The sequence below is a fragment of the Fistularia commersonii genome, chromosome 21 (genome assembly GCF_037954325.1).
Source record: "Fistularia commersonii isolate RoL2024-O1a breed Wild chromosome 21, RoL_Fcom_v1.0, whole genome shotgun sequence".
NCBI classification, from domain to species: Eukaryota; Metazoa; Chordata; class Actinopteri; order Syngnathiformes; family Fistulariidae; genus Fistularia; species Fistularia commersonii.
This window is the reverse complement of record NC_141304.1, coordinates 7184001-7211266: the sequence shown is the minus strand read 5'-3', so window position 1 is coordinate 7211266 and position 27266 is coordinate 7184001. Positions and strand designations below refer to the sequence as shown.

The 27266-nt window shown below is 37.2% G+C and overlaps 1 protein-coding gene across 1 annotated transcript in view; it reads right to left on the bottom strand.

Annotated features, from left to right (window-relative positions):
* Nucleotides 1-4470: 4470 nt before the first annotated feature.
* Nucleotides 4471-27266, bottom strand: part of cntn6 (contactin 6) — a 48395-nt gene continuing 25599 nt past the window's right edge. The window contains exons 11-21 of the mRNA XM_086168696.1: nucleotides 27017-27144; nucleotides 26300-26472; nucleotides 25512-25629; nucleotides 20178-20336; nucleotides 18382-18531; nucleotides 17756-17826; nucleotides 15156-15390; nucleotides 14947-15062; nucleotides 9869-10049; nucleotides 6293-6405; nucleotides 4471-4737 (exon numbers count right to left, since the gene is read on the bottom strand). Coding sequence (XP_086024822.1) covers nucleotides 4471-4737; nucleotides 6293-6405; nucleotides 9869-10049; nucleotides 14947-15062; nucleotides 15156-15390; nucleotides 17756-17826; nucleotides 18382-18531; nucleotides 20178-20336; nucleotides 25512-25629; nucleotides 26300-26472; nucleotides 27017-27144 — 1711 coding nt within the window. The remainder of the gene's footprint in view (nucleotides 4738-6292; nucleotides 6406-9868; nucleotides 10050-14946; nucleotides 15063-15155; nucleotides 15391-17755; nucleotides 17827-18381; nucleotides 18532-20177; nucleotides 20337-25511; nucleotides 25630-26299; nucleotides 26473-27016; nucleotides 27145-27266) is intronic.

The following is a 27266-nucleotide window of genomic DNA, read 5'->3' as shown; positions in this document are numbered from 1 at the left end:
TCATTAATGCCATTAACTATGTTGAGTGAACACATTAGTCAACTCAAAAAATTTGATTGCAGTTCATTTTCGAAATATCCGTCTTTGCAAAGATTTTCGAAGGGTGATATTTTAAGGAGGGTAAGTTGTGTAGATTTAATCAGGTCAAATATTCATTGCTAAACATTGGTGTTATGTTGAAATCCCAAAAATAAAAATCAACCAAATTCTTAGTTTATTTATAGGTTGAACCTGTCATTATAAGCATGATATACAATTTACAAATTAATCAAATAGGACAGGTAATTTCAAAAACATCTAAACCTCAGGAAAAAAAAAACATTAGATGTCACTTTACTTTCTCAAATATGTCTGTGTAGGTATTACGAAAGGCAAGTCGCAAGCAAAATAAACAAGTCAATAAACAAATAAATGAAAAATTAAAGAAAATAAATAGATGAATAAAAGAAACTACGTGATTTTCATGAGAGGCTCCATAGTGACTCTTTCAGAGTCACTTATTTTTGCAGAAATAAAGTGTGAGAGAGAATAATCACAACACTCTATAATACATGATTACAAGAACAATATGAGATGAGATGAGAGACCAAATATACCAAATTAAAATATGAGTAATTCTGTATATGAAATGAAAACATTAAAAAATTACAACCCAGATCTTAATAGCCTGCTCTTTTATTTTGATTGTGTTTTAACTAGTGATGGTGACATTGTTATGTTCTCTGAGCTTAATAAGGCAGAAATCTGAACAATTAATTAAGTAGTGGTTTCCACTACAAAGCAGTACCCAAATCTATAGGTTTTTAAAAAGCACATGACATAGATTCAGACATATTTATCGGGTAGCAAGTGTTATAACATGCAAATCCGTCCGTCCTGATTAATTTGGTCATATCAATTTCCACATATGATGGTCCTGTACTGCTTTTTGTTAATTGCAGTTATTTTTTTTAATGCTGTTTGGTACATAGTCCCAAGGCTCATTGTTTTGTCAAGGTCCTCATTTCCTGAACATCTAAAAATGATATATAGCAAATGGCAAGTTAAAAGAGAAAGCCACCAAACTTGTCATATATCTGAGGAAATTAAATACAGGTGAAACAAAGTTCTCAATTTTCAAGTTGTCTCCTCTTAAGCCACCTCACCTTAGATGGTGTTCTGTGATCCCATTTGTACTTGGTATTGAAATAAAATGTGTAGTGGTAGAAACAAAGAGCAGTTTGTTTTTTTATTTTGTGCTCTTGTTATCATTTTAGATTTTTGGATATATCGAGATCAACAATTCAGCTGTGGGCATCATGCCAACTTTGTCTAGGCGTTTTATTCCCAACAAAATCCCATAAAAATATGCAAAATGACCATAACCTCTTAACACAGCATTACGATGTGAAGGAAAGACATCTGTTAAAATCCCATGCCAGCACTGCCGGCTGACAGGAAAACAATTAGAATCCTTTTGAGTTGTACACAGGGAGCTGTTGTAGTGGCCCAAATTCACAGTACAGCAAGATAATGTTCTGAGCAGTTAATTTTGTTTTGGAGTTGACAAAACTTTTGCATTTTATTGTTGGTCTCACACAATGGATTATTCAAATGACACATGTCTGTGAAAAATAATGCAGCAATAAGCCAATGACACTGGGGTCCTACTTTCAAATTCCCCAACTGACCACACTAAACTCAGTTGCTATTATTCATGGTAATATGCTGTTCACTTTTATACCAAAGGAGAAATGGGGTACCAGTTATATGTATACATTTTATCATATATATGTATATAAATATATATTTTTTTTAATACACTCGAAATTTTCAACTCCTATTGTGAAGAGTCATAGAATCAGTCAGTCAATCATCCACTTCTGTGATATGGAACTCATCTCCCCTGACCTGATCTTCCTGAGATATCTTCCTTTTTTTGTTTGTCAGCTAGTGATTGCATGTGGTGTTAAGTGAGTGTGACGTCATATAGCTGTTTATTTCTATTACTGTGAAAATGAAAATAAGAAATGAATAATCCCTAACAATCAGACTTACCCCTCCCTGTTACGGGCAGAAGAGTAACATATTGTTTTATGCTGATACATGATTACACTGTTAATATAATGACTGTGCTGCATTGATTTGCATGATAATTTAATGTTCAGGGGTTTTAATGTCGACCATAACCATTGTTGAGCCTCAGTAATTCAAGTCACTTTGCAATCTGTGGAAAATAAATACTTTGAAACAACCATCATTATGCTCCTTTTATGCTTGTCAATGAAACCACAGTGTTGTTAAAGACCCTTGGAGATGCTCGATCAACTCCACCAATATTTAAGTAAGTTCTACCTTGTTCAACTAAATATTGAACCTTTGGCAGTAAATTAAGTGTGTTTAAAAAGACAAGAACACCCACCTAGAGAATTATTATAATAATAATTTAACAATTTACCTCCCTGTACATTTGCATTGTTTCTCTGATGTCATCAAATAATTTTACTGTTAAATGATTATGGTCATTTCACTCTTTTTGTAGGATTGTTATGTAATCAGTGGGATCATTGTTTGTCTATATGAAACTTATATATATAAATATTTTTATTTTGTAAGGATTGTAATTTTATTAAAAAACTGACTATTCATTTAGCTATGTAGCATCTGGCTTCCTTAATCTAGAGAGGTTCAGCTTCAGTTTAAAGTACATTGTGTAAAGACAACTCAGCAGAATCCAAAGACGGAATGTAGGGTGTATGATGTTACGGTTTACCTCCCTCATTGTGTCAAACATTAAGCATGTGTGCCTTACAATAAAATGCACCATTCACATTTCAAAACAATTTTAAGGGTTTCTGAGCAAATTTTTGGTCTATTACATTCAACGAGGTCTGACAAAAGCAAAGAAAATCCGTGGGAGTAGAGGCAGCAAATGCAGAAACAGACACTTGAGAGAAACTAGGACATGAACCTGTACTTAGGCTCTGAAAAAAAAAGATAAGCGATGCGTTTTGCCATATTTATCAAGAGTATGCATCCTGGAGGAATGCAGCAGTAGTGGTAATAGTCAGATAAAATTGTTTTGTAACTGTGCTGTTGCTTATGTGTAACAGTCCAGTGAAAGAATTGTGGCTATTTGACAGGTTGTCAAAGGGACCCCCATCACCCATTTTTCAGTTGCAAAGCTGTGGTTGAGAAATGTTGCCCAATTTAGCCATACCGAATGTTCTTTCTAAATATAAAGACATCAGAAGCTACAAAATAAGCATAGAAAATACAAAAAACAACATGATACAGTCAGTCTTTACTGAGAACGTAGATACATATCCTTTTGAGTTAAGACCTGTCAAAAAAAGGAAAAAGGTGAGGTTACATATTTAAAGTCATGTTGGTTTATATTAAGATACTCTGGATCAGACTGACTACTCCATTCCACTTAGCATTCAAATGTCTTCAACAGACCAAAAAAAAAAAATAGAAATTATGCTGATAACTAGAATACCTAATGCAGTTCCCATTTGGGCATATTAAATCAGTTGGAGCAATAACCTTTCAAAGTTATAGTATTTTCAGTGGTGACAATGTTCAAAGGGTTATTGTTATCTCATGTAAACAGAAGAGACAAAGTGTAAAACAGGACGTTTCGATTGCCTTAGATTTATTGATTGATTCCCAGGTGCATGTAAAATCATGTACATAACACATGTCGTATTAAATCATACATAAAACTTATACTGAGGACATGGTCCAAAAGAAGAAACTTATTTGTGATCTGAGCTATTCAATCCTTTAATCAATTAGTCCTTTATTATTTGTAATTTGAAGAGAGACTGATCACCAGTTCACCACAAGGTAAAATCTACATACATACTACCATTCACTCCCTCATTAACAAATCTGGGCGATTTAGAGTATCCAGTGAACCTACTGCATGTTTTTGGACTGTGGGAGGAGGCTGGAGAACCTGGAGGAAACCCTCAGAGACATGGGGAGAACATATAGACTCCAGAGAGAAAAGTCCGCTGTTGGATTCAAACCAGGAAAGTTCTTGCTGTGAGGCCTGAAGTGCTGACCATTACGGCACATTGCCAACCCTGAGCTAAAAAAAGGACTGAAATAACTAAGCCATCAAGGGATTGATTGTTAGTTTGTCGGAAACAATTGATTGATACATATTATCTGCAGCCCACTGGCAGAAATGACCTGGAAGGCATACAGCGAAAAATGATATTTCTTCATTGTATTGTTTTGGAGCATTATTTTTGTTAGTGTGACACCAAAAAAATAAAGAAAAAAAGAAAAAAGTATTACCAAGTGCCTCAACACCTAATCTGAAGCAGACAGACAGGACTGAAATAATGCTCACAGGAGATGACATCCTGCTTACTCAGTCTCTTTCCCTCGTTTTACAGTACAGCGCGGCTATATTGTGTTTTCTGTGTGTTCTGTAGCCCTTGTAAGAGCTATAGTAAAGATGATAAACAGCATGTCTCACAAAGGATTAGTTTCACACCGTGCACCCATCCCTCTGCTCCTCTGCTTATTTCGCACTCTAATCATTTGAATTTCAGAAAGTATGCCAAACTTACTGGACATCTTTGGTATGCGGATGGGGCCACTGCTGGTGCCGTCGCCTCCCTCTGTCAGAGCTTTGATGTCAATGAGGTAGTCTTCTCCCGGGGGGATTTGCAGCTCTACTTCGGTCATGTTGGTTTCCAGTACAGTGGTCCTACCATGCCAGTTTTGACGATATGAAATCTGCAGGAAAATGTGCATCTAGGGATGAACATCTGTGTTTTTGCAGCTAGAACAGTAAAACAGATGATATTTGTTACCTCAATAGGAATTTTTTTTCTAATTAGCGGGTGGAAGATGAGAAAGGACATGGAGTGACACATCAGTTGTACTCCCTACAATATGTATCTGGAGGAGGTGATGAATTCAAAACTGCCAGTGTCAGTTGAAAATGTGACATCAGAGAGACAATTTCACACATGGTACAGGAATTTGTAATAACAGATTTTGGGGGTTCTCATGGATGTCCATGAAAGCTTCAAGTGAAATGAAATGATGTGAGTATACCTTGATCTTGGTGGCTTTCTATATGCAAGAGGATATTTTTTACCAATGAAATCCCTTTTAAGAACTGTCATCGTACTCCAAGTTATAGCAAGGAGGTAATTACCTTGCTGAGCCATGATAAAATAAATTGTTATCATCCCTTATCATCTTAACAACCGAATCAATACCATGACTGGAAAATATCTAAGATTGTATTCATATACTTGTTTAACTTTACACTTGCAGCCACTCACAAACCAGGAATATCAACTATTAACATCAAAACGATTAGCATCAAATATGTGATCCAATTTCTATCCATCTCTCTGTATGTGAACGTACAATCAACAGCATGATAAACCTAATTACGTTGATGCAATATTCAGATATATTTATGATTTACTTCCCATAGCACGTAGCTCTCTGGTAAAGTGCCTCAATGATAGAATGTCTGGTACCTGAATCATATAACCAAATGACATATTGATTTTAGCCTCATGTATCATCTGGCCTAATGATGGTAAACTTTAACTAATGAGATACACTACTACATATATGTAGGGTGTTTTGCCTCTATTCCTTCTATTTTCTGAAGGTTGCAAATCAAATTGAACAATATTGACATAGTCTGGTGGTCAAGTTTAACTAAGATATCAATTAATAACCAAACCTTACATTAAAGTTTGTATACTATTTTACTGTTATATTTATTACACTCTTGAAATATAGATATTTCCTCTAGCTTTACATTTACACTGACAATCAAATGAACGGCACTGAGAAGATCTTACAAATATCTTAATTTGTTATTTGCCATTTTTTACTTGCCATGTGATGAAACCATTTCTAATTACATGCATTGCACATTTCTTACTACAATAAAGAGATGCAGCTTGTCTCTATAAAGAATAATAACTATATATGAATCATTTTCAGTGTGATGAAAAAACACAGTGGTATCTTTACCAGTATGTAAAAAGCATGACATATATTCAGCTATTGTACCGATTGGAAGAAGCTAAATTCACATTGTGTCATAAAATATTTTTCACCTTTCACCTTTTTCAATTTATCACCCCAAAAAAAGATATTTTAACTTTGAAAGGGCAGAGAGGGACGATTTATAATGTAGCACTGGGGGTGCTGAGGTCTATCCTTTCCCTGCAATGAGAAAACCATTTATTGGCTTGACAACTGCTGAGGTTCTACTTGTTCCCTCGGTTCTGGTGCTTCTGCTCCCCGACAAACTCACCTTGTATCCTGTCACCTCAGACTCATTTTCCATCGCTTTGACATGTTCCCAATTTAGAAAGATCTTAGAGTTGGTCAGGTTCCACTCAATATTCCCTGGTGGCTGACTAGGAGCTGCAAGATATGTAATTCCAAAGACACAAAGAAGATTCACTAATGAGTGTGTGAAATGAATGTCAACAATGGACTAACTGCAGTAAGACTCAGTCAGATTTAACAGTCTTGTTTTGTGGCAGCTTTTATATATACTGTTTCACCTTCAAGAACAGAAAAAGCAGGTCAAGAAAAAATACTTTGTCTTAGATTACCCTGTTTCCCTTTTTTTGTGAAAATACACCAAAAGTCATCAGGGAGCTGCATGAAAGTCTTCAAAAGAGTGAATTGTATTTCTGTAGTTTGACAATAGGGAGAAAAAAAACATGGACTCAATAAGACAAAGTAAAAAAAGAAAGAGGCAAAATAACAGAAAAGATGCTCAAATCAAAATTTAAATAAATAAATAGATAACAAATTTATATGGTTTGGACAGTGCACGTTAATGATCACACATGAGACATGCATGTAAACATGCCACTCTGGATTGTAGCCATGTAGCCTAATTTGCATCCGTTGTCCCACAGTTGCGCTCACAAATACACTCATTCATCCGTACCTATTGTACATGTTTTTAGTGGTAGGGGAAACCGGAGAACCTTGAGGAAACCTACGCAGACACGCAGCGAACATGCAAACTCCACACAGAAAGGCCCTGCCACGCCTGGGAATTGAACCCGGGACCATCTAGCTGTGAAGCACGAGCACTAACCACTGCGGTTATATAAAGAAAATAAACAAAATAAAAACATCTATTCCTTTCGTCTGTTCCCTTCAAGGCTTAGCACAGCAAATCAACCTCCATCTAACCCTATTCTCTGTATCCTCTTCTCTCACACCAACCTCATTAATGTCCTCTTTCACACGCACACACACACACACACACACACGCACACACACACACACACAACCACACACACACACTATATGGCCAAATGTATACGCTCACCCATCCAAATAATCGGAATCACGTGTTCCAATCACTTCCATGACCACAGGTGTATAAAGTCAAGCACCTAGGCATGTAGACTGTTTTTACAAACATTTGTGAAAGAATGGGTTGCTCTTGATAGGATGCAACTAGTGCAACAAGTCTAGCCATGAAATTTCCTCCCTCCTACATATTCCACAGTCAACTGTCAGCTGTATTATAAGAACATGGAAGTGTTTGGGAACGACAACAACTCAGCCACGAAGTGGTAGGCCATGTAAACAGACAGAGCGGGGTCAAAAGAATTTTGAGGCGCAAAGTGCAAAGAGGTCGCCAACTTTCTGCAGAGTCAATCACTGCAGACCTCCGAACTTCATGTGGCCTTCAGATTAGTTCAAGCACAGAGGACAGAGAGCTTCATAGAATGGGTTTCCATGGCCGAATAGCTGCATCTAAGCAACACATCACCAAGTGCACTGCAAAGATTCAGATGCAGTGGTGGAAAACACGCCACTACTGGATTCTAGAGCAGTGGAGACATGTTGTCTGGAGTGACAAATTGCACTGCTCCATCCGCCAATCTGATGGACAACTCTGGGCTTGGCGGTCGCCAGGAGAATTATGCCTGATGTGAAGTTTGGTGGAGGGGGTTTAGCTTGTGTGAGCTTGATTTTCAGGAGCTGGGCTTGGCCCCTTACTTCCAGTGAAAGGAACTCTGAAAGCTTCAGCATACCAACACATTTTGGACAATTCTATGCTCCCAACTATGTGGGAACAGTTTGGAGTTCGCCCTTCCTTTTCCAACATTACTGTGCACCTGTGCACAAAGCAAGGTCCATTAAGATATGGATGAACTTGACTGGCCTGCACAGAGTCCTGCCCTCAATCCAATTGTACACCTTTGGGACGAATCAGAGCAGAGACTGAGAGCCAGACCTTCTCATCCAATATCATGTCTGTAACCCCAAAAATGCACTTCTAAAAGAATGGTCTAAAATTCCCATAAACACACTCCTGAACCTTGTGGACACCCTTCCAAGAGGGGTTGAAGCTGTTTTAGCCGCAAAGGGTGGGCCGACATCATTGAACCCTATGGATTAGGAATGGGATGTCGCTTCAGTTCATATGCAAGTCAAGGCAGGTGAGTGAATACTTTTGGCCATATAGGGTGTGCTTATATATTAATATATTCTATACAAACATACACACACGCACATTTTGGCATTTCTTTTTATTATGCTTCTTACCATTTCCTTAGCTAAATACAATTAAAGGGAAGCTCAGCACCACAGCAGTGATATGATGGTTCCTGGTTCCTTTTTAATCTGTGCTCTCCCTGTTTTCCTAACCACTCCTATCCTTTTTGATTACATCCTTGCTTTGGATAGAGAAGATCAGAATCGCATACATTTTTCTCTCCCTCCAGTTAACTGCTGACAGGACAGGAAAAGGGTGAAGCCATATCATACTGCGTCTAAGATCTTTGTTCGCCTCCAGTCTAGTTTATCATCTGCTAAAAACTAACCTCTTTAATTGAATTAATTTTAAATGAAAGACTGTAACAGTTTCATTTAGGAATAACAATTATAACAATAATAAAAGAATATAATAAAGTCTAGTATTTTGCTCTTGAACAGAGTGGTTACTACAGCTTTTTCACTATATAGGGTTCCATAGTCATTGCTGCAAGCAGTCCAATCTCTATGCATTTTTGGCACAACGTCAAACAACATTTAGTGGATGTTGGGCTGTGCCAGTGCTGCTCTGATTCACCAATTTTGTTCAAGAACTTCATAAACTTCTCGCACAGTTGGGGAACACCATGTCAAGGATGGGGATCTTAAGATTGGTTGTGGTCCTGTTGGTCACTGTCTGAAAAGCTATACATTCTGCTGCCACTGTGACTGAACCCTGGACCAGTGATGGACAGTGAAAGAATGGCCTACGGTTTGTGATGCATTTTACTGCTGTAAAAGTTGAGATTCTTATAAATTAAATGAAGTGCTGTTTGTCACATCCATCATCATCACTATCATGTTAGAACAAAACATGTGTTGTCTTGCTTTGAAATTAATCCAGTTTCCTCAGTTCACCAAGTGATGTAAAATGTCACTCTGTGCATGTATTAAGTTGTTGAAATTACTTTCCCGATCACCAGATTGTTATTTTAAGTACAAAGACATAAAGCTCAGAAGGAGAACTTCCTCGATAATGCATGCTTTATCCTTAACTCCAGAAGTGTTGGTGCAGTTCTTGCATTCAAAGGAAGGAACTAGTTCTGCGTCAAAACACCAGGAGAGAATACATGACAAGTGAAAACTTCATTTTTAAAGCTAAACAGCCTCCAGCTCATAACATACAGAATATTCTCTCCCAATATGGTGACAAAATCCCCAAAGTACCTTCACATTTTCTATAAACACAAGAAATGACTTCAGTCAAAAAAAGAAAAAAAAGAATATGGAATTCAACACACAATATATTTCACGTGAACAGTGTACTGAATACAGGTAAGTTAGTACATAAGGTGGATATTTAAAAGTTTATACTCACGGGGTTTCTTGGTGGTGATGTTTAAAGCAGAGCTGCTTGGCCCAAGTCCAGCGCTGTTCTGAGCTCTCACAGAGATCAAATACAGTGTGTTGCCCTTTAACCCAGAGAGGAGAGCTGTGATGTTGGTAACTCTCACTCTATCTGCTTCACTGTGTTCAGAGCCATATTTCCAAAAGTACACCTAAAACAAAAATGCAAATGTCATGCCAAACTTCCAGCAACGTTTCTTCCATTGGCCTTTCTTTCTTGTTTGTTTTTTGCTTTTTATAATACGTTCAAGGCTGCAAACTGGTGGCGAGTGAGGTGAGGTGTCGTGATCAGTCATTTCTAACTTTCGGCATTGCATGATAAAGATCTGGAGTCTTTGTTTGAAAAGAAAACACATATAAAGAGGTTTACACAGTCCCTGGATTTGGCAGAAAATACATTATACACCCAGACATACTGACATCTTTATTAAGTATAAGACGTGCAGCTTCTCAAAGTCTTTCTTATATTCAAGCAGTGATTCCCTGTGGCTCAAAAGTAAAAAAAAAAAAAAAAAAAATCTGTGCTATCTGCTTAGCTACTGTAGGTCTTGAGGAATTCCAAGTGATATTGAATCTCTTAATCAGCAGAAGCAAAAGCAGCTCTCAGAGTACAAGGATTAGAATCCTTTCATACTCTGTATTCATAAGGAGATAATTTATGACTCCAAACCGGGGATGAAAAAAGCGGACAGGTAAATGTCAAACAGATGGTTTGAGAGTAGATCCTTGCTCATCTGGGCGCATACAGCACATGCTTTTAGAGGTCCACTTGGGATGGGTAGATTAACAGAAAAACTCAGAATTGCTGATTTTGGATTTTTTTTGAACTGCCACTGGTTCCATTATAGCAGTTCTAGTGGTGATTGGGAAAAATCCTCAAAGAAAAAATAAAGTTTAAAGTTTTTGCTCTACCTCTGCTAAGAATGTAAACACTCTTGAGGAGCGATGAAAGACAGAGATCTGAGAAGTCTTAAGCTGTCTTGTTATGTCTTACAGGGATAATTTGTAAGCGCCTGAACAAACTGCTGTTGCTCTTTTTGGTCTCGTAACAACACATTCCTCCTCAAGAGGCAATAGCTAAAGGATTTGTTGATATAGCTTGACAGCAACTCTTCTAGGGTTTCACCCATCTATAGCATTTTCCCGATTCCACAATACTTGAAAAAGAACTATGCCGTGCACACTTTTGTCCGGTGTGGTTAAGTTCTCAAATTCAATACTTCCTTGAGCACCGATGAGTCAAAAAATGCAACACCAGAGGATCTGGTGACCTTCTAATTGTTAGGTGGAAGTGATAATAACCAGCCACTGTGCTTACCTCTGATTACGATTCTCATCGTCATCATTACTGTCATCATTATTATAAAAAACATTTAGTCTCAGTTGGTCAATATAAAGAATAAACAATTTTGTATTACTTGAAAGGGCATCATGATGTTGAAACAAGCTGTCAGATTGAACAATCTATTTGTGCTATATTCCTTTCTGGTACATTTACATTGGAGGTTATTGTACAGTCTATATAAATCCATTGGTTCCATCTTGCAAAAATAACACAATGTTCTAAGTAAAGCTTTACTGAGGGATAAAATGAAGGCATTCAAAGTACTTGAATGATGGCATTAATATAAATTGAACTTTATATCATGTGTTGTGATGTGATCTGACAGTGAGAGGCAGTGTGGTTGCGTGTGTGTGTGTGTGTGTGTGTGTGTGTGTGTGTGTATGTGTGTGTCTGCGTGTCTGTATGTGTGTACACTGCTTCTTCAACCACTGATGGAATATTTTCTTCATCAGAGTTTGATGAGGCAAGTAATTTGGCTTTAGTTTGGCCCAAACTCTTTAATTCTATGCATCTCTCTGACAAACCCAATGCTGATGCTAGGAATGTCAACTTTAAATAAGAATTTCCAAGGTGTTTAAATCAATAAATTACATCAGAAGATAACTGTCCAATAATTGATGATACATGCAGTTTGTTGCAAGCCTAGGACTTGTATTAAAATATATCTAGTTACACATTTCGAGTTGAACATAAAGGGAACTACAAATTAAAAAATCAGGTGGAATTTGATCACTGAAAATTATAACTTGATCTTGCAAATCTTACAAAGGTGGCCTACAATTACATTTTCATTGTAATTTTCATGATGTGAACAACTGATTTTTTTTTTTTTCCTGACAGTTTTTTGTAAAATTGGTTATTCCTCTCTCCCTCCCCCTTGGCTAGGTCTAAAAGCAGCATCTCATGCAAATGAGTGTCCTCTTTAGGGAGATCCAGGAGCAAATACAGAGGGAGGCGGGTTCAGCAAGTCCCCCAGAGACAGGTTCAAAAGTTTGGATTCAGGTTGTTTTTTTTTGTTGTTTTTTTTTCTGGGACTCTTAGACATGGGTATATCCTTTGTGAGATCCTTAAAGTAATGTGTAATTCATATTCCCTTATTTGTCAAGTCTCAAAGGGTTTGACATAAGCATCACATGACGTGTCATATTGTATTGTTTTATGAGCAAGGACTATCACGTAATGCGCTCTGCAGCAATAAGTGTGAAAAAATCCCTCTGTGTTTTCTGCACAATTCGGTTTCACTGTTGGTGAAGACATTATCATATGTGTTATTACCCAACTCTTTTTGTAACACTCAGTGTGAAATGGTTTTCTCCAGAAATCATTTCCTCTACAAGAGAGGTTACAGACCCTGAGGGACTTTTCCACAGCTCTGCCCTGATCTAATGATCCTTTCAGATATGCAGTTGGGAATTTATACTAAATTAGGCCAGTAATAGGACACGTTCTCCGGCAAAACAATGTCTTGAGGACATTGTTTTGCTATGTAAATACAAGCCATGTAAATACAAATGCAAAGGGTTAATAGCAGCAGGCTGGTGGTAGCAGAAAAAAAGCTGGAACAACAAAAGCAAATTTGTTGTCTGATCAAATCTGGAAAAGAAGTGGTGCTTCATGAACCATCCACCAGTGCTTTGACACAGTTGTAACCTAATCAATTACTTTCAAGCACCCAAAATGAAATTACTGCTCATTTGGACTTATTTTGTTTCTCCTGTTCTCAAACAAACAGATGAAAAGCAATATTAAGTATGTATTTGTGGTAAGTTTATTTCTGAGGAGTTTCTGTTGAGTATTGTCAGACGGATGGAGTGTTGGATGCACATGGATGAGGCAATGTTTCCTAATTTGACATTGATATGACATGGTCAGACTCAAACAGTATAAATGATCTAACACGCCCACCCCCCAAAAAATGAAAAAAAGAAATGAACAAATGAATAAAATACAGATATGGTAGATGGGTTATAGAACACTGCTTTCTGGTATACAGTACAGGTAACAAGGGGATACATAAATATTACATACATACATATTATAAAACTATAAAACTATAAAACTGGAAAATGTCAAAACAGCCTAATTATAAAACCTGATTAAGTGAAGTGTGTTGATACATTTGCTAGCAGCTGCTTTTAACTCAAGCATGACTTGAACATTTGGACTCAGTGCCTGTCAAGTGAGATCATATTAGGTGGTTTAAAGATGGATTTTCCAATGAGGTAGTAAGAAATAACTAGCCTCCTCATGATAAGAGCCAGAATATTTGAATATTTATAGATTTGTGAGCAGACAAATTGAGCTCCTGAACACAGGGCATCTTCTTCTCTATAAAATGCGTTCTTGATATTTGTAACCTGGAGGGTTGAAGATTCCTCATTAAAAGTGTGACATATACACACATTGAATCTCACCATCTCAAATCATGACTTGCCACTTAAACAGGGCAATGAGAAACAGTATTTTATTATCAAACTCTGAAAACACCTCATTTGGCACGTGTTCAGGGATCCATGAGAAAGTGCTACTAAGATTTATATATACTAGAATAATATACTGAATTTAGCATTGATATTATATTATACGTTTTATTATCCTAGAGTTAAAAGATTTCTCATGTTTGGATAACAACTTATTGTCACTAAATGTTCTCTTAACTGTGGGAGCCACCCCTGACTCTCACATGTCTTAAAAGCTATTGATCTAAGTTTGAGATGAACAATTAATATTAAATTCAGAGTCATAAAGGTTAAATGTAATATTGAGATACAGTAATGTGATATAAAGTTCATCGAGATTGCTGATTGAAACAATGTTTATTCTGAACAATGTGAAATCACCCGAGTCAAGAATGTGTCGAGTGTTTCAGCATCTCTTGTGTTCATGCAGACGCTGATAGTATAGAATTCTTTACATGTATCAATTAAATAGCACGTGAAGGGTGAGGCTGAACATGTTATTTTTGACATCACTAATATATTTTTCACATTTAGATAGGATTGTAAATCAATAAATATGTTTATAATTTTGCAGAGTGTTAATTGGGGTTCGTTAAAAAAAAAAGGCACATTTCCTTTTTTTTTGTTAAAAGAATTTGAGCAACATTCAATAAAATAACTTTTCCTGCATTTGGCTCGGATGCTCAGATATTTTTGCTCGATTAAGCCAATTTGTCTTTTGGCAAATTTTATTTGTCATCAAAAACAAACCAATTCCTTCAAACAATATGTGGACTCACTGCTATGACTGCCCCGTAGGCTCTTTACAAAGGTCAGGCCACTGGGGCACATCCTGCAATTTGAAATATCTGGGCTTTAACCAAGAGTGTTATTTTTATCCCTTGTTTCCACAAACAAATCCCAGGAGAGTGTCTGTTGTCGAAAATAGTGATGTATGATGTTTACACTTCTCTAGCTATTTCATTTATATAATAGGAGTTCTCTGCTAGCCCAAGGTATTGAGCTCGTTTTAAGACAGAAATAGCTACCCACAACCGCTTCATCTTAAAATTAACCTGTGAAAAATGTGACCTCCCCGTTGCAACCTGAACACACAGTATTTTGGATATTTCCAAGTTGTCGCCACTGGCGGATACGTTGAAATGAACAGCGACTTATTGTACTGTCACTCATTTTTGGATTAATGTCATCTCCTTGTTTGAATATTCCCTATGGCATTTTTATTTCAACTCCTCTTTCTCATACCTCATATGCAATGATCTTCTCGGTGCTGGACCCAGGGGGAAGAGGTTCCCAGTATACCTCAATCTCAGAAGATGACACAGCACGGGCCCATACTTGGGATGGAGCCTCAGAGGGCTCTAAATGGGAGGAACAATAAATTATGCATATTTGCAATTAAGAGTGAACACATGGATTTCCTTGCAGTAGCGTAAGAAAAAAAAAAAACCCACCTTCCTCAGCGGAAAATACTCTCACGATGTGGCTGAAAGGTCCTTCTCCAATGCTGTTGTAGACGCCCACTTTCACTTCAAACTGCGATAAAGGTGCAATGCTGTCATTTCTGTAAACATATCTGGAGGCATCAGGTGTTGCCAAAACTGTCTGGATCCAGGTGCTGCTGCCAACTGGCCGAAACGCAACAACATAGCCGAAGTCCTCTCCGCTCTGCTGTTCCTCTGAGACTGGCTAGAAAATGGATGCAAAAGTACAAATCAATGGCATCAAGAAAATTTCAATAATTTGTGTATAACATGCATCGTGTGTATTTATTGGTTTATTTTGTAGTTTACTTAAGGAGGCAAAACAAACTCACATTTTTGAGAGAATTATCATACGATGAATTTCCTATATATGAGAAATTTTTGATTGGCATTTTTCATTCAATTTTCTGGGAAATTGTATCATATAAAACATGTATAATTCAAATTTTAGAGATTTAGTGGTCTAAAAAGTATTGCCTAAGTTGTAAATAAACAAAAATGCCTGACAATTGGCTGGAGTAATAGCAAGTCCTGGGCTGTCTTTATGTGTGCAGGAAACATAAATAAATAGATAAATAGATAAAAAAAGAAATTGTAACCTAACATAATGGACGGGAGAGAGGAGGAAGACTTAAACAATGAAACATGTATTTTTAACACTATAGTTAGCTGCTGCATTTTGCTTCCTATTTAGTTATTAAGGTTGGGGTATAGACAAAAAATAAAACAAACAAACAAACAAAAAAAACTACACCGGGACACAATTAAATCTTTGAAAGACATGATATGAAGCAAATGTAATTCAAAGCATTAAAATAGTTAAATGAAAAAAGGAAAAAATCTTTGCAATTTCTTGTCCTAAATTATTTGATTTTAAACTAGGGTGAACAAGCGTCTGTATTTGCCACAATGGCAAGATTTCACATGTAATTATATCAAATGATATCACATTTTTAAATTTTTGTAAAATGTATTGCATATCTATGAGTTGTTTATTCACTTTTTTCTTGTCAAGAAGATAGTCTTGTTGGGAATTTCAAAGGCATTTTTAAAAGTTTTTTTTTTATATTTGCCTTTTTTTAATTAAGTTCCTGTCAAGGCCCCGACTAAGCTCAATTGTGTGTGAACTTTTGTAGCCACTGCATACTAAGTTATCTATCATGTAGACAAAAAAGGAGTTTTAACAGCTACATATGCAGTATTCCTTATTCCAGAAAATACTGATACTGTATCTGAACACATCATCAAAATATCTTTACTACTGGAAAAAAAGTTGAAAACGATAAAACAAAATACTATTTTACGATGATAAAAGAGGAAAACACCACCGGTCAGAGGTAATTCCTGGGGACAAAAACTGCTCTTAGTGAATTGACAGGCACCTCAGGAGGGGATGATTGTACTGAAAGATATGTTTGGTGAAAGATAGTGACAGCCCTTCATTCACTGATTCTAAACCTGGAATTATTCAGCTTTTATTGAATACTATATATATAAGGATATTACTGTGATGGGTAATATGAGGACAAATGTCAGGGAGAAAGCATTTAAATGTTTAACCAACTGTTTTTTTTTACTGAGAAGGCAAGGTTATAACCAACTGACACAAGCGTGACACAACATTACTTTGTCTTGTGGGTTCACAGTAAGTGTCGAGTTAAGCATGTGAGTTGAGTAAAAACATCTGCCGCTGAAGGAACTTATTCTTACTTATTCTTTACTTATACTTAACAATAGCCGATTGAAGAAACAAGGAGATTCAGGTATTTAGTGCTTGGCTGTTGTAAACAAAGCTTGATGATCTCTGCAGCATGGAGTTCAGGTTATGTCCTTAAAACAGGATGCGAAACCCAAACCCCACTCCACATCGCCCACAGAAAATCTCCTTCTGTGTGCATTTTGCATAAAAGGGCAATGGCAGTCTAGGTCCGGGACAGATTTTCCCTGAACTAAATGGCATTTGTGTGAAAGGGGCTTACAAGTCCGAATTTGGAATAAAGGACGTACCAATGGAAAAGTTAGTCCTTGTGAATGGTTTTACAATATTTTATAATATGAGCAAAATTTTATCATAATAATTTTTTTTATTCCAGGGGGGAAATTCATTCTCTGCAATTAACCCATCATGGATGAATCATGAGCAGTTGGCTGCTGTTCACCAGCGCCAGGAGAGCTGTTGGGGGTTCGGTGCCTTGCTCAACAACAGTTCGACACACACAGGAGGAGCTGGGAATTAAACCAAGAATGTTCGGTTCCAAAGATGAGCGCTCTGCCTCCTGCGCCATGCCGCCCCAAGACACGATGATCTGCAAGTCAGATGCATCTGCTGCTGTCTGTGTAAAAATTGTCTCCCAATCACAAACTTACTTACATGAAACACTTCAGTTTGTTTTACACAAGAGGCAAAGTCAGCATGCAGCAAATCAGAATGGCTCTGCATTTAATTAAAAGCTAATCCACTGAAGTCAGACCAAAGCAGACAGACTTGCTCTGCCAAAAGCCCATCCTCATAAAAAATAAAAAATAAAAGCATTTGAGAATGATATATTTCAAAAAAGCTGTTTCCTCACCTCCCAAGTGATGACAAGTTCTCCTCTGGCTCCTCCGCCCCCACTCACAGCAACCGGTGCAAACTTTGGAACTAAACAGGTGCAAAGGAAACAGTTTGTGCGGAGGATTCTTTCAATTAAACCAAACAGCAAATCTGTACCGCATGTTATTTACATTTCACAGATTAATGAAACAGTCACGGGAGATTCTGGGAGTTAGTGTGCCGACACTGTCACAGTGTTAGTTGCAGCGTATGTCAGCACTGTGTACGAAACACAATAGGAGACATGTTACCTTGTGATTTCAACAGCAGCAGGTTGGTATTAGTGAGCCCAAAATAGACACTTTCTTGTTACTGCCTTACTACATTAGTGCAGAAGTTGTATGTGTTGTTGATGTAGGTATTAATTATTGTTGCATGCTGTCGCAAGGTTTCAGGGATGGTACTTAAAAGCATAATTCACCTTGCACTTGTTTTGCATGTGACTGAGTAATCAAAGTATTGGCATGGAAATGAACGGCTGACTTGAAATGAGAAAAATAGCAGGGAGTACCAAAGGAATGTAAAACTAATCAAACAGGTAAATTAGGTTTTCCAAGTGGGGCAGATTCATTTGTTATGAAGAACAACAAACTGAAAGAATACCTGCGGCTTTGGTTCGAATCTGTTTTGAAGGCGTGCTGGGTTCGCCGACACCAGCACTGTTGATTGCCACCACCCTGAATTCATAATCCACCCAGGGGCTCAAATCTTGCACTGTTGCATGCATCATCTGTCCAGGCACAGAATCAGGAACTAGGATTAAAGAATTTAGAATTGAAATGTGCTCATTTTTCATTTTTTTATTGATGCTCCAATAATTATGCATGGATTGCAAGTAGCATTTCATAAACCACTGAAGATCATGAAACTCAATTGGTTATATTTGGATTCTGTGTTGTTACTGTGTAAACTTATTATTTACTCATTTTTTCATTTACATAATTCTTCTCTTCAAATGTTAAAGGTATACACTGTGTTATTTCTTTTTTCCGCCTAAACAGTCATCTTGTTTCATATTCAATGCAATATGGCATGGCCTGAATTTGTTTTTGTACCTCAGTATTACTCAAAATGATATACAATGTTGCTTTTTTTGTCCTTTCAGATCAAATTCAATCCCACTCACATACACCTATTCATATTCATACACACTTTTGAGAGAGGTTGTTATTTCAACATGCTCATTTGGAGAAATCAGAGATATTGGAAGAAAAATTTGTAACTGAAATGAAACTAATTGAAATGCCTAGTCTGACTAAAATCACAAGAGTTTGTCTTTCATTCATTTTAGTCAGGAGTGTATCTATAACGGTCCTACATCACAATGAAGAGGGTGCTTTCGCATTGCATCCAATGAATTCGGCACCGCTACATCTGCAGTTTATCTTTTCATCTCTCCCTTTTGCAGCAATGGTTTAGAATACTCTACAGACATATGAAATTGCCCCTCAGGGACAAATAAAGCAATCTGAATAAAATGTTCAATCAACGTCTTTTGATAAAACTGTGATCTGAAAGAAACCAACGTGGAGGTAATGGGATGATGAAAAGTCTTTACGATGAGAAAATGAGCACGCCTCTCTCAATCAGACTTTACCCATGCTGGCAAAAGTATGTCAAATGACAGAAGGGTCATTGGATTTCTGATGGTGAAGCCCGATTCCTGTCGAAGAGCTTCATGATCAACACCTCGCAATACTTTCAAATGAGATGTTTATCAAAACATTTTGATCTTTAAACTCAAATATGTCTTTCCTTTGCATAATTCCAAATGGTGCCTTACTGTTAGAGAAATATTCTCATCATCTGGGAGAGGAGACTCAGCCGCAGAGAGCAAACAAATGTTCTTGTCATCTGAAGTTACACTTAAGTTTCTTCAATGGTTCTTTTGAATGATATTTTATTTTCAATTTTTATTGTCTTTACTTTTTGCATTTTTACCAAAGAATAAATCCCTGTTTGACTTTCACCTCATGACAGTTTTCTCTATTTCTAATATTTTCAAGTCTCATATTATGTCACTAGGATCAATTAGCTTGTGTTTATATTTTTATACATTGCCTCTCCACATCCGCTAAAATATTTCAAAATACTAAAGGCCTGCTGAATAAAAAGACATTGTGGTCTGTGAGCCATCCTCGAAGCTTCTTTGCAGCTCGATGTTAAGGGCATTTTAGATCTTTTCAAAGAAGCTACAGTCTCAATACCAAGCTGAAAACAATACTGTTTTCCATAGCTCTTGTCCCAAATGGTTTGTAGCATTTACTTATCAGTGAGTTACAAGTTCTCAGAGATCTCTGTTGATCATTGGCATCTTTTTTTTTTAAAGCTTAGACCAAAATAATGGCCCTGAATATTTCTGCAACACTGAAAACATCTGCTTCTGATACAGCTGTTACCTGTTCTGACTGTCTGCCAACCAATAGAGAAAGGGGTCCTGGCCTGCAACATGTACATGGTAATGGGGCTGTGGTTGTCTGGTCCAGAGCCCCAGGACAGCTGCACATTTGTGTCAGTGATGTCAGTCACCACCAGACCCTCTGGAGCACCGGGAGGACCTGTGGCATCAGGAAACAAAAACAGACATCTAGATCAGCATCACGGCTTAGCTGCAGCCAGAACAAATGAAATCTCTCTTTTACTTCATGCATGGCAGATGTTCAGTGATTTATTACAACCTTTGAGACGAAGCTGGTGTTGATATAATGGGTTCTGCTGGGAGCTGGAGTCAGTCAATAAACAAACCGCAAAGTTACACAGCAACTCAACTTATTCAATAAGACAATATCCCAGCTTATAGACATGTGGGCCAGTGCTTTTCAGTTTAATTATAATCAAGGTTGACTAAAATTAGTTTTCACCAGATTACACAAAGTGTGGTTCTTGGCATTCATGAAGTTCAATATGAAAGGAATAATAAGGTTCTATTTAGAACCAAAGTACATATATACATATAAGTACATATATACATAGCCAAAAGTACATATATATATATATAGGTATATTTACATATATCCTTACATATATTTACATATATCCTCTTTTAAATTGAATTTCATGGCGGTTTTCTTTGCTTTCTGAGAAGAATCACTTTAAGTGATTGGAACGGTCATCAGTAACTGGGCCCCAAATAATTTGATCAACCTCAATAAGAAAAATAAATTAATATTTTCAAATGTTGCAATAGTGAGTCATTACAGCTTTTATTCATATTTTGTAATTGGCCTCTTCAAATCCAACTATCAAGGAGCTGCAGTACAAAAAGATATTGTGGTCTGGGAAAGTTTTTCAAGGTTTTCTGCAGTTCATTCAGTGATGAGATTGTCAGCTGTCAAGTGCGTGTGTCTATCTGTTTTGTCAGCATTTATTATTTATTTTTCATTATTCATTTATTAATTTAGACCATCAGCAAAGAGTTTTGGACCATTGACTTATGGTTTGTTTGCAATTGTTTGCTCTCCGCGGGTGAGTCTTCTCTCCCAGATGATACCCGTGTCAAAGAGGGAACATTATAAGACCACGCGTATTTGAAAAAGATACCAGGCTGACATAATCATAAAATTGGATTAGAAAATAGATACACATTTCTTCTCTAAGTGTACAGTAGCAGAACTAAATAAAATTGTCCTTAATCAAATTCAATTTCCCCCTCATTTGAATGTGATGACATGGTCAATAGCATAGCCTTCTGGCTGAATTCACTCTCACAATAACAATGTCCAATAATTTTTATAGTACTTTTTTTATATTAATGCAATAGTGTAAGACTCAATTTATGCATTCCACTGTTTCGAGTTTTTGATATACTGCCTCGTATACTTATGTACTGTAACTTTTACATAGAAGTAGGCTTCTGATTTAAAGTACCGTGCATTGCACTGAAGCGTGTGTGTGTGGGGGGGATTAATTGAAACTAAGGGCAATATAAGAACACATTAACTAGCTGGCAGTTGAGAAACTGAGATCAGGTTTCATGTTAGGCCCTTCAAAACTGCAAATGAAGCAGGCTGCTTGTGAGAAATGTTCCTCGGACATCAGCAGTGTTTGGTGACAGATGAATACAGACAGAATGGTGGACAAAGCAGTTTAGTTTGCAGCAAGCATTACAATGTAATGAATCTCCACTCCTTTTCCTCAGTGCACACGCACGAGCCAATGCAGCATGCAATAACTCAGATTTCACCAACCATTTACAAAGCAGAGGTCACTTTCAAGACTTTGGTAGAGGTCCTTAATTTGTGTAAGTCCTCTTTGCATTTAGAGCAAAAAAAATTCAAATCAGTGACTTTTTCCTCTACACTTCTTCTACTACTTTTACTTTTTAATACATTTGGTATAGGACTGATCTGAATATTAGGCTCCTTTACACAAGTAAACATAATTATTTTCTCAAAATGCTCCGTTACAAGAAAATTTTGAAGTTAAATAATCCTCCACGTACAAAATAATTTAAATATTATAAGTCAAGTGTACTGAATCAACGTAAATTGAAAAATGTAATTGAAAATAAAAGTAGTCATTATGCAGTGAAATAATCCCTTCAGGGTTTCACAATAATAAAGGATTATTTTGGGTTAATCACTGCTGCATGGATGTGTGTTGCCTTCTTTTGCAGTGTTAAAAGTTCAAGGTTTTTGGATTCCCCCTATATTCCTTTTCCTGAGAATGCAGAGATATTGTAACATGAAGCAGCTGGCAACAATCAACAATTTATTTTTCTGTAAATATAAACGTGAGTCTTACGTAAGTCTGTCCCCAAGGACCGCCCCTACGTGTGTGGGAGGATTGTTTGTTGTAAATGTGCCGTTTTTTATGTTCAAACCCAAACCATTATGGATTAAATTAAATTTTAACATTGGCTTTAATAAATAAATACATCTATGTATGATCTGCTTCAATGATAATGATTAGTTCTGAATAGTTCTAGCTGTAAACCACACAGGCCCTGCTTCCTCTTGCATGGATTGTGATAAATTAGTTAAAAGTTACATTTATGGTAACAGATACAAATGTGCTTGTTCATTTACAAATATACAATAAATAGCCGAGACCCATGAACCAGGCAATGAAGTTCAAATGATTGGTAGGCGTTAAAGAGAGGGAAGGGCCAAAAACAGAGTATGAAAAGACATTGAGTAATGGCATTCAAATATCCAATAAAACCAAAGTAAAAAAAATAGATATGCCTCTTCAAAACTAAAATTAAATGAATAATGGCAATTGTATTAAAGAAAAAAATTATCAAACAGTATAAGGACATGAACAAGCAATTGACTCAATCAATTTTGAACAAAATACAGATGTAGCTCAGCTTGTGGTTTGAAAGGAGAGAAATAGTTAAGGTACTGAAATCACTTCTGTTGATTGAATCTGGTCCATTATTATGACACGAAGATGTAATTCTTCCATGAAAAAGTAATTATTGAATAACTGCCCAGAAAGAGCCTTCAGTGATACTGCGGGGGACAAATGATTTGTTAAAGGTTGAAGGTCAAAGTATGGAAAGGGCAATTTTCTACAACATCTGTTTTAATGCAAATTTAATTAAATCATACCTCAGGATGAATTTGGGTCTTACAACCCGTAGAACATATTTGACTTGATCCATGTGTTTTTATTTTATGAATTTACTTCCCTGCCAAATCCAAGCCATGTTATGTCAGAAAACCCCTGTAGGTGCTCCTGCAGGTGTTGAGCTGCTATTTGAGTCTCGAGCACCACATGCACACTTCCTCACAAACTGTTGGTGAAATATGTCACACAGAACTTTGGCCAGAGAATCATGATGAGATCCTCCCAGGCAGCATGATGATGGTCCTATTTGACCCCCCTGTCTGGACTTTCTTCATGCCTGAATGAATTGGACTGACTGTGATTGGCAGAGATAGTTGAAGAGCATTGAAGGCAATATACTATCTTTTTTTACTACAATATCTAGGCTCTGAACAATCGTATCAGAGCCTTGCAGTATTAAAGCAGCACAAGAACGATGGAAAAAAAAGGAAAATAACAAACAAGTTACAATATTACCGATAACGTACTACATTACTATAACAAAGATACAAAAACATTGTTGACTAAGACTGAGTCTTTTACCAGATCAAACCAATAATGCTCTGCGTCTGCATTTCTGCACTGAAAGAGGCTTTGCAGCGATTTCCATACCATAATACCCTACACTAATACATAAGTTACGCATAGGCTGTACATGTCTTATTTTTAGCTTAATGAACCTGTCATATTCATGTCATGTTACAAAGATGTGATAATGTGATACCATAGCAATGATGTCATTGTTTATACTCTATACCGTATTTTCCGGTAAGCCGCTACTTTACCCATGCTTTGAACCCTGCGGTTTATATAGCGATGCGGCTAATCTATGGATTTGTCTTCGCTAACGGCCATCAGGGGCGCTCAAGCAGGAAGTGCAAAAATGAGGCAGACGCAAGAGCTCAATGCGAAGAAGAAGAAGACGCTCGTTTTTGCCGCACTTAATGCAGCACAACATGAAAAATATTTTTCAATAACTATGTTTTTTAAGCCGCTCATAATCAGGGTGAATCATGTATTTAAAGTTGCACTCCAAGGCTTGGATGACCAGCGGCGAGCAATCATTCGCAAAAACTGTCCACATGCGAAGAGCATCCTTTTCCAAGGTCTGCCAGCAGATGTGAACAAGTTTGAACAGTGTGAAAGAATCCACCGTCTCCAACGGGTTTCCAAAAGCTGGATTGCTGCGTGAAGAGACCAACACAACTTCAGAGGGAACTTTGCTTCTGGACGAAAGTGACATTGCGAGCGACACCGGCTGTGAGACTTAAAAGGTGTGTGATGGACATTTTCTGAGGCTCTTTAACTCCGACACTGAAGAAGAAGTGGTTTCAGTGTTTGATCAGCCACGTTAGAAACAATTAACGTATGTAAATAAACATTTACAAAATCTTTCTGTGTAAGTATCTTATTTCACATCGTGGACATCTGCGGTTTATATTCCGGTGTGGCTACTACCGATATATGTAAAATTAATTTCTTTTTTTAAAATCTAGTGGGTGCGGCTTATATCCCAATGCGCCCTATAGTCCAAAAAATACGGTAATCTACTTAAAATAAACAAACTTCTTCACCTAACAATATAATGTTTTTTTATGTATAATGATGTTTTGTCTGTTTTTCTTTTTTCATTTAGTCATTCATTCATCTATGATGCTTATCCTGCAGTCAGGGTCACTGGCATTTAGGACATGTCCAAGCTGTCGTTGAACGACAGGCGGGGTTCACCCTGGATCAGTCGCCATCGGTCTCAATATAGAGACATGCATTCATTCACTCACTCATTCACACGTCTTGGCCAGTAAGCATCTCGATTTAACCTAATGCATGATTTTGAAACCAGAGAACCTGGAGGAAACTCGCACAGACACAGGGAGAGGAAGGAAGATGCAGGGGAAACATGCTAACTCCACATAGCATCCAGTCAGAATGGAATCAGGGGACCCCTCGGCTGCGAGGTGGAACCAAACCACCTGTGGCCAGTTAATAAAATACAATGATTTACATTGCATGGTCTGTCTGATAAGTCTAGCAGGTCAGAAATCCAACTTTTTAACAACAAAACTGATGTACAAGCACCAAAAAGGGGGGAAAAATAGACCTACACGCACAAAGACACGACATACTTCATAGAGTGAGCTGGAAAGAAACAGCGCTGCAAGTGCAGAGACACAACATACCTTTGACAATTAAATCTGCTGCAGCTGAGACGGTGTCAACTTCAGTGTGGACCATACACACATACTTCCCAGAATGTTTTAGCTGGATATTCCTCACCATCAAGTCTCCTGAAAATCCCTTATCACAAAAAATACATGTACAAGTTCAGAAAAAAAAAAAAAATCTTGGAGAGAGGAATGAGGAATGAGCAAAGTTAGACTGAAAAAAGGGGGGAAAAAGCAAATCCTTGGAACACACAGAATTCCCAAAAGGCCTACTGGAAAAAAGCAAGAAAGAAACAGCAGTCTTGCAAAACAAATTAATTCAGTTTTACATTGTGAGGAAAACTACATGAGAATTACTTGTTTTGAAAACATTTTTCCTTTGGATCATTGTTTGTGGTGTTTATATTTTACACAGATGGATGTCTTGGGAATATTTTCAGAGTTGCCTTCTGCACTTTACCACTTTGTATACATACAGACACATACACACATATGATCTTTCTTTTCTCTTCACTGGGATTTATAAATCATTTTCAGTGCCGACAGAAAAAAAAAGCTGTTTTGATTATGTTGACTGTAGAAATGGCACTGTTGTACTGTGACTTTTGTGGGCCTGGTGAGCTGAGCCAGGGGACTATTCAGCTTGTAATCACAAAAAAAATTAGGCCCCTTTGTTGAAGAGGAGGCAAATTGATTTATTCATATGGTGAGATTACCTCCATTTCTGTTTGAACAAATAAGACAAAGTGGCATTTGCTTTGTCCCCAAACAAGCTGAATACCTTTGGACAGTTATAGACCTACCATTCCAATCATCTCAAAATGTTCCTGTCTGCTGAAATCAATGGTTTTGCCATTGAAAAACCATTTGAAGATTGGACTGAGGGAGGGGTCACTGGACACCTCGCATGGCAGCACAAGGCTTTGTCCTACAGTGGCATCCAAACTAAAGGGTGGAATGGTGATCTTTGTGGGCTCTATAGCATCAAAAAAAGAGAACAAAATTAGTTAGTCACTCCTCACAACTGTCTTTCTCTATAAAAACCAGCCAAATGTGAATGGTAGTAAAGCTTAATGTGCTTGGAATGGTGAGACAGATTCAGCCATATCAGTCTAATTAAGTTACCTTAACTTCACTAAAGAGGTGAATGCCTCCCCTAATTCAACAATGAATAATCAAACACCCTGCAATGTCAAGGTAAAATATTATGATTATTATCCTCTCAATAGCTGAAATAATAAATACTGCAGCGAGAAGTTTTGAGTGATGTTGCCCCAAAAAAATTATATAAAAAAAGTCAAGCACTCATAGGTGCTGACAGTTTGCACAATACTGCTACACGGACAATAACTCATTGTGACACCACTGTGGGTGACTTGTACATCTGTCAAACTGGCAGGAACATAAAACGGCGATATATTTTATTATCAATTTCATGCTTCACCTAGTTTTCATTAGTAAAAGTTTAAGCCTTTGGTCTGAAAGGCATACAGTGGATACCTGTGGACAAGAAGTACTACCTTTGACCATCAGCACTCCAGTGCTGCTGGATGTCCCAAAGTGGTTTCTGGCAACACATGTATACCTTCCTCCATCTGACCTGCTGATGTTGGTGATTCGCAGGGTCCCATCCTGCAGGATAATCTGCCTGAGGAGAGGGATAAACCAAGATATAATTTAATATACCTTGGTTATTATCGGAATTTATTTTGGATGGGTGAACAGACAGGCAGAGAGACAAACTTGACAGACAGACGTAGATAATGTGAT